Source organism: Tupaia chinensis, unplaced genomic scaffold, assembly GCF_000334495.1.
Source record: "Tupaia chinensis unplaced genomic scaffold, TupChi_1.0 Scaffold000320_2, whole genome shotgun sequence".
In the NCBI taxonomy this organism is placed as follows: domain Eukaryota; kingdom Metazoa; phylum Chordata; class Mammalia; order Scandentia; family Tupaiidae; genus Tupaia; species Tupaia belangeri.
In genome coordinates, this window is record NW_006159814.1 from 3,209,671 (window position 1) to 3,217,047 (window position 7,377).

The 7,377-nt window shown below is 52.6% G+C and overlaps 1 protein-coding gene across 1 annotated transcript; it reads left to right on the top strand.

Moving 5' to 3' along the window:
- Nucleotides 1-693: 693 nt before the first annotated feature.
- ADCYAP1 (adenylate cyclase activating polypeptide 1) lies at nucleotides 694-6,165 on the top strand. The gene is made up of 5 exons (XM_014588994.2): nucleotides 694-1,415; nucleotides 1,747-1,857; nucleotides 4,002-4,133; nucleotides 4,570-4,668; nucleotides 5,782-6,165. The coding sequence occupies exons 2-5, from the start codon at nucleotides 1,748-1,750 to the stop codon at nucleotides 5,969-5,971; spliced, it is 531 nt and encodes a 176-aa protein (XP_014444480.1). The 5' UTR covers nucleotides 694-1,415; nucleotide 1,747; the 3' UTR covers nucleotides 5,972-6,165.
- The last annotated feature ends 1,212 nt before the right edge of the window (nucleotides 6,166-7,377 follow it).

Below are 7,377 nucleotides of genomic sequence, written 5' to 3' on the forward strand. Positions count from 1 at the left end.
TAAATTAAATTTATTAATAGGAGAGCTTGATGGTTCTTAATTTCAGAGACCAGAGCCCTGATTGGTGAATCTTGATGTAAAAGTAAAGATAAACAGTAGGGATATAGTTAAAAAGATAACTTTTACTATCCTCGAAATTCTATGAATTCTTTACCTGTCCTTGAGAAATGGGCGAAATTGAAAACCAACAAAATAATTGGACTTCTTAAAAATTGGATTGTATGAGTGAAAGGTGTTTATGAGAAGTCGATGACTCCGGATCTTATCATCCAAGAGGACAGCACAGAATAGTTAATATGTTCCTTGAGGGACTAGGATGCTGACGTCTTTTTCTGATACCCGATCATTACGTGACTTAAGAAAAAAAAAAAGGAAGTCAATTCATGAATAAATATCGGAGCGCAACAGTGCAACAAAATATTCTGTACTTAAAGGCAATAGGCAGACAGATGTTGACAAAGAGGGCTCTCCTAAAAGCATGGTCGGATAGATTTTTGCTAACTGCACATATAAATACGAGCAGAAGGCCAGTCGGTCACCTCTGTAACCACCACCAGCAGCAGCAGAAGAAGCCGCAGCTTCAGACGCAGCTAGAGGGACCTCAGAGCAGAGAACGCGCTGTCGACTCGCAGCTGCTTGACCAGGCGGCTCCTAGGATACTGACGTCTTTTTCTGATACCCGATCATTACGTGACTTAAGAAAAAAAAAAAAGGAAGTCAATTCATGAATAAATATCGGAGCGCAACAGTGCAACAAAATATTCTGTACTTAAAGGCAATAGGCAGACAGATGTTGACAAAGAGGGCTCTCCTAAAAGCATGGTCGGATAGATTTTTGCTAACTGCACATATAAATACGAGCAGAAGGCCAGTCGGTCACCTCTGTAACCACCACCAGCAGCAGCAGAAGAAGCCGCAGCTTCAGACGCAGCTAGAGGGACCTCAGAGCAGAGAACGCGCTGTCGACTCGCAGCTGCTTGACCAGGCGGCTCCCACAGAGGCCGGCTGCGGTGCCGGTCTTCTCTTTTTCTTTCCTCCCCTTCTTTTTTGACTTTCTTTCTTTTCCTTAATCACCTCCTTCTTTTTCTAGGTGGACTTACGGCCACTTTCCCCATCCCCCCCCTCGCCCCCCAGCTCGTCGCTTCCTCTTTTCGTCCTTCTCCGTCCCTCTGCTCGCCCCCTTTTCTGGGTGTCACGCTCCCTTTTAGTTCTGTGCGTCTACAAACTTTTGAACAGACGCTATCCTCAGCAAACAAGTCCTCCAGCTCCTCCTGCTGCTCCTGCTTGATCCTGCGGCTTCTCCTCAGACACGGACGCCAGACGGGGATGATTCTCGGGTTGTGACTCCGGTGCAGAAACTTGAAGAAGCCCTTTGCCCGCCGTCCTACTTGGCAGCATATCCTCTCCCAGCAGCGGTAAGAGTGCAGGGTAAGGGGGGTCTTACCAAACTACGACTCACTCTGTTGCTACTTCTCTCGGCAGGAACCAGTATTGGGGTACGAGTTAGCTTGCCTTCGTACCGGGTCTGGCGGGTTACTGGGCACTTGGTATATGCACATACGTTTTTCCCCCCTAACTACAGCAAGGAAGAAGTGGCAGGGCGCGCGCCGACCGTCACTAAGTGGTGTTCAACACAGGGAGCTGGAGCTGTGCTCGGTCCCTCTCATCTCCGGGAGTTTGTAGGGGTTGAAAGGTGGAAGGCCAGGGGCGTTCTCACCGCTTTGTGCCCTCTCTCGTCCTGCGCAGAATGACCATGTGTAACGGAGCGAGGCTGGCCCTGCTGGTCTATGGGATAATAATGCACAGCAGCGTCTACTGCTCACCTGCTGCCGCTGGACTCCGGTTCCCGGGGATCAGGTAGGTGCCGGCCTCCAGGACCGAGTTGGAGCTGGGGCATCCCTTCCCCGGACGCCTCCTCACAGTCACACTCCTGTAGTTTCACGAGTCCAGGCTACTAGCGTCGCCCCCGCGTCCCCAGTGCATCTTCACCAGCTTTGGCAGGGCCGCGGGTCCCGGCCCTGGATGAACCCGAGATCCTTCGTCGCGACAACTCTGCGACAGCTTGGCACCCTTCCCCCCAGCCCCAAGTAGCCCAGGGACCCAGGTTAAGTGAGTGAGCTTCCGACCGCTGCAGAAACCCCTCCTTTCCCAGCCTAAGCCTCTGGAGGGGGGGGCAGGGCAGGGCCCCCAGCTTGGCTTCTTTTACCGATTCCTAGGGTGAATTAGGAGAGCTCGGTCTTGAGGAGCTAGCCCGGGGTTGAGCGTGAAGCTCCCTCGGACTTTGCTTTGTTAGAGCTCGTTCTAGACTATCGGGGCGGGGTCTCTCGCTTTCTCCTCCGCCCTTCCTCTTCACCTCATTCGCATTCTTTCCCCTGAAGAGCCTTTTTTTTTCCCCTTCAAGTGATCCAACTGCATTTTGAGTCTCAAACTGTCTTGGGAAGGGGGGGTGTGTTGGACAGGTATGGTTGAGGAAAAGCGACTTGAGAGAAGGAAGAACAAGAATGAGACTGCGAGGGAGGGGGAGAAACCGATGCGAGCTAGGAGGAAGGGAACGCCAGCAGGACAGCCCTGCGCGCCTCAGGATGGAGAAACCTTGGCTTTTTTCTTAACCTTTGTTTCTTACGATTGGCGTTGCCAGGGTTCTCCGTGGCAGCCCCAGAGTCCCAGACCCGTATGCCAGACGGTGGAAGTGCGCTGGCCAGCGCAGCGTCGGTACCCTGCGGCGCTCGGGGCTTGGAGGAGCGCGCTCTCTGCTCGTAAAGCCGCGCCCAAGAACGCTGGTTTTAGGCTGCCGCGGATTATTGATTAGGCCAGAGAGATGGGTTCTGGCTTCGGGACTAGGAGTCCAGCCTTTGGGCGCCGGACAGGGCGGGGAGTGGCGACCAGCGACCACCGGTTCGCGGAACCCTGGCCGGGGCTGAGGCGCGTGACCGAGGAAAGGCTGCGCTTGCGGTGCCCTGGCCTCTCCGGTGACGCAGGGAAGGGGAGAGGAGTAACAGCCAACTACTCCAACTCCGCCTAGACAGGGCTACTTGCCCTGACCGAATTCCGAGTCTGAGCGGCCCGAAGAGAGGACGTTGGTGTGTGTGTGTCAACCCAACGCGCCCGTCCTGTATCAGTGATGGAGGGCGAAGGCACGGGCAACTGCCGAGGTGGCCGGCGCCCAGTGGTTCTTGGTTTCCTTTGACCCTTTTCTAGCGCTCGGGATTGAGATGGGGTCCCGTCGTCCGCATCGTCGTTTACAGATCAGCGCAAACTACTCAGTGGATTTAAAAGTCCCCTTATTTCACTCCTAGCTATTTTTGAAGTCCCCTGTGCCTGGCACTTTCCCTGGGCGAGAGGTACCGGTGGGCACTGACACAGGAGAATGATCCGCCGCCAAATCGGCTAAGTTTAGGGGCATCTATTATTCATGTTCCTGCCAGCTCTCCTCTGGCCCAAAATAGAAGCCGGTGGTTCTCCGTGACCTACATCTGCGCAGGAAGGGCTCCCCTGGGCTGGGATGCTGGGACAGGGGCGGCTGCCGGAGTGGGCGGCGGCACACCCCACTCACCCACCATCTCGATCCCCCTCAGGACCTCCCCCTTTGGTCCCCGCGTAGGTCAGCACCTAACGTAGGGGGCCCCTTTCGTCCCCGCCCATTGCTGCTAGGGGAAGGCTCGGGCGCCGGGCGGGGAGGGGGCGGTCCTTCTCAGTGGCCAGGTGTGTGCGGTCGGCAGAGACACCCCGGTTTCCCAGGTCTCGTTGAGGCCACGGACCTGCCAACGACCCTTCTTTACTTGCGAGAGGAGGGGTGGGCGAGCCTCCCGGCGAGGTCGTCTTTCTGGTATAGTTCCCTCCTTCTTACCTCTACCCCCGCCCGGGTCCTGGAAGAGAAGCGAATTCTCCCGGGGACCTTTGAAAGCAGGAAAACCAAGCAATGTGAGCCCCTTTCTCTGGGTCCTCGCAGAGCTGGGGAGGGACTTGTACTGACCAGCCCTTCTGTCCCCCTCACCCCGCAGGCCTGAGGACGAGGCGTACGACGAGGACGGAAACCCGCTGCAAGACTTCTACGACTCGGACCCGCCGGGCGCAGAGAGCCCCGCCTCCGCGCTGCAAGACGCCTACGCGCTCTACTACCCCGAGGACAGGAGGTACAGCCGCGCGGCCTCTGCGTCTCGGGCCGGACGCCCCGGGTGGCAAGACGGGACGGGTGGTGGCCCGCCGAATAGGCTGTATTTTAGAAAAGTCCTCAAGCCTCTTTCTGGCCGGATCCTACGGGAGGTACAGAAAATGAGTAGCCGGGTTTCTGTGGACTGGCGGGCCGCGTGGGGACCAAAAGGTCTGGGCCCGGGGAGTGTCAGTGAGCGCGCGCCGCCTCGGAGTGTGGGGAACCCTGACTTCACGTCTGCCACTCCGGAGGTGGGGACGCACTTTTACTCTGGGGAACATCCCAGGAGTGTTCGTGCCTCGAGGGGTTTTCCCATCAGCCTCCCCGGACGCCGAGCGGGTTGGGAGGTTCGTGCCCAGTAGAAGGGCCAACTGAGGCCCAGTTAGTGACTCTGGGCACACACTTTGCCTCCCCGTTAGAGATATCGCCCACGGACTCCTTAACAAGGCCTACCACAAAGTGCTGGACCAGCTGTCGGCCAGGAAGTACCTGCAGTCGCTCGTGGCCCAGGGCGCAGGGTAAGAGTTGTGAAAGAGTTAACCGGCGAGCGATGGCGCGTGCACGCTTAGGTGGGTGTCTGTGTTGGGAGCGCGCGAGGCGGTGGCGCGGTTTCGACGTCGGTGTGTGCTCGTGGGGCCGAGGGTGCGCTGCATCCCAGGGTCTGGCGGTTTCTGCAGCCGGCTTCAGGTGGAGGTTTTGGAGAGGCTTCTTAAATTTTGCTAGAGTCCAGGATTGGAGAGAGGGAAGAGAGGGCAGAAGATGCTGGGAATTTGATCCGTTTTTAATGAAAAGAAAGAGAAACCAGACATTCCCCCAACCCACCCTACCCCAATTTCCCCTGTGATTCAAAACCTTCAAACTTTGCGGGAGGATTTACTGTAATTTTTCTAAACATGACCTTTTCTCCCCTCCAGGGGGAATTTCATTTACTGTAAATTCAAATCGAAATAAACAAATCACCAAATGGGGACACTTAGGGAAACAGTTTTTGCTCATGCCAGACAAACCCAGAGCATAGGGCTTGCATGAAGCGGCAGAAGGCAACATTTTAATAAAGCCCATGGGAAAGCAGATTACATTTTCGCAATGAATAATTCATGCGGTGAAAAATATTGTCTAGAGCCTGTCGACTTGTATTATTATCACGTTTCCCAACTTAGCGTGCGGAAGGAGAGGAGTGCTGTGTTTGGCTAGGAATTGCAGGATGGATGTAAACTCCACGACCTTAGCTAACATTGCTTTGGGGACTTTTGGGCTATTTTCTGTTAATCTCGGAGTGAGAGGAACAGTTAAGACCATTTAATGCCTACTCATGGATGGTCAAATCTCAGAGGGCAGCGTTGGAGAAAAGTTAGGCTGCAGTCGCTTGCGGTTCACCGGGCTCATCCCTGGCTCCTTCTGAAAGGACTCAGTGCCGGGAAATCCTGGGGTGGGGGTAGGGAAGGGCTGAGGGGTTTCCCTCTCAGCCTTCCCTGTGCCGGCTTCCTGGCAGAGGAAGGCGGCGAGGTGGGCAGCGCGAGCCGGGTGTGCTCCCAGGAGGCTCCCGCGTGGGTAGGGCCCGCCTGCTCCCCGCCGCTATTGAACCTGTGTCTCCCGCCCCGCCACCCTCTCCCCGACCCCTTTCCTTGCAGTGGGAACTTAGGCGGCGGCGCGGAGGACGACTCGGAGCCCCTCTCCAAGCGCCACTCAGACGGAATCTTCACCGACAGCTACAGCCGCTACCGGAAACAAATGGCTGTCAAGAAATACTTGGCGGCGGTCCTAGGGAAAAGGTATAAACAAAGGGTTAAAAACAAAGGACGCCGGATAGCGTATTTGTAGCGATGAGTTACCAGCCACCCTGTGTATACAGCCCTGACACAATGAAAAGTCGTTTTCCAAACTGACTGGTCCTCGCTCGTGTGTTCTATCCAAACATGTATTTATGTATGAAGTAAAGCCATTAAATGAATATTTTGATAATAATAATTGTTTTTCTTTTTACAAAGCACTAGAGAATGCACAAATATACTTTGTGGACCAATTATTGATATATATGATAAATATATATTAAGTATATATATATAAAAGTATAATAGAGAGTAATTCTTACAAAGCGTGCACAAGGATTGAAAATTCGCCTGAGCTGTTTATGTCTTTATATAAAATAAATAGAAAGATAGACAATCATTGTTTTGAATATTACTCCTATTTTTGTAAACTGAAATTAAAAGGATAGTATTTTTATCCACAACAGGCCTGAAGATATTAATACTGACCATTTGTTACTGTACATAAACAACGATGCCCTGCCCTGCTCGGGGAGATTTTGAGGTAATGATTTGGAGAATTGCTGAAAGGCATTCTTTCCCAGTAAGTCTCTGGGGAAGGCTGCTTCAGTCCCAGCCCAACTAAACTGGGCTCTGTCCTCCTGGCTGGGTGGCAATTTCCAATACTTCTGCTTTTTTTGGATTCTACTTTTGTGTATATTTGTCTCTCTTAAGAGTCTCAGCCCAGAAGGAAATTCTGATAAAACAACAGCTCAATCCAAATTGTGCTCCTCCCCAGAATTCATACCAATCCCTGGGGGGAAGAATTGAGGAGAGGTATGAGAGGGGAGGCTTGTTAGGGCACTCTCTTTTCTGTACTTCCCGATTCACCAGGGAACCTGATATCCCAAGTTTAGGGCAATCGGAACAAAGTGAAGGGAATGGAGATGTGTTGGAAGAGGCAGAATTTAACCAGTAGGAAGAGGACCTTGAAGAGGGGCTGGCTTGAGACTGCCCCAGGTCTGGGAAGCTGGGGGCAAGTCTGTCCCACCTAGGTCCGATGCCTGACTGTTTTTGGGTGGAGGGTATTGGAAATGGATGCAAAGTACAATGTGTTTTTCTCCAGTGCTGTCCATGCTTCTCATCTTGTGAAATTGCCAGGACCTTCCCCTTTGAACCCTGCTCTGTAGGAGCTACCCTTTTCCTTTGTGGTTTTCTGGAGACCTCTCTTCCTAACCTTCTGCACTAAGTACTGTTTACCATTTTTCATTCACTTCTCTTAAACTTGTAAATGCTTTTTTTTTTCTGGTTGTTTGATGCAAGCACTTATTGTAAAGTTTAGGAACCCCTGTGTAGCTACCACTAAGTAATTATGCACTAAATAAGAATCTTTTGTTTCTTTATTGAGTTTGTAGGTAAAATGTATTTTTCTACATTATGGCTTATTGCTTAGTAAAATATATTTCATAAAACCAACCT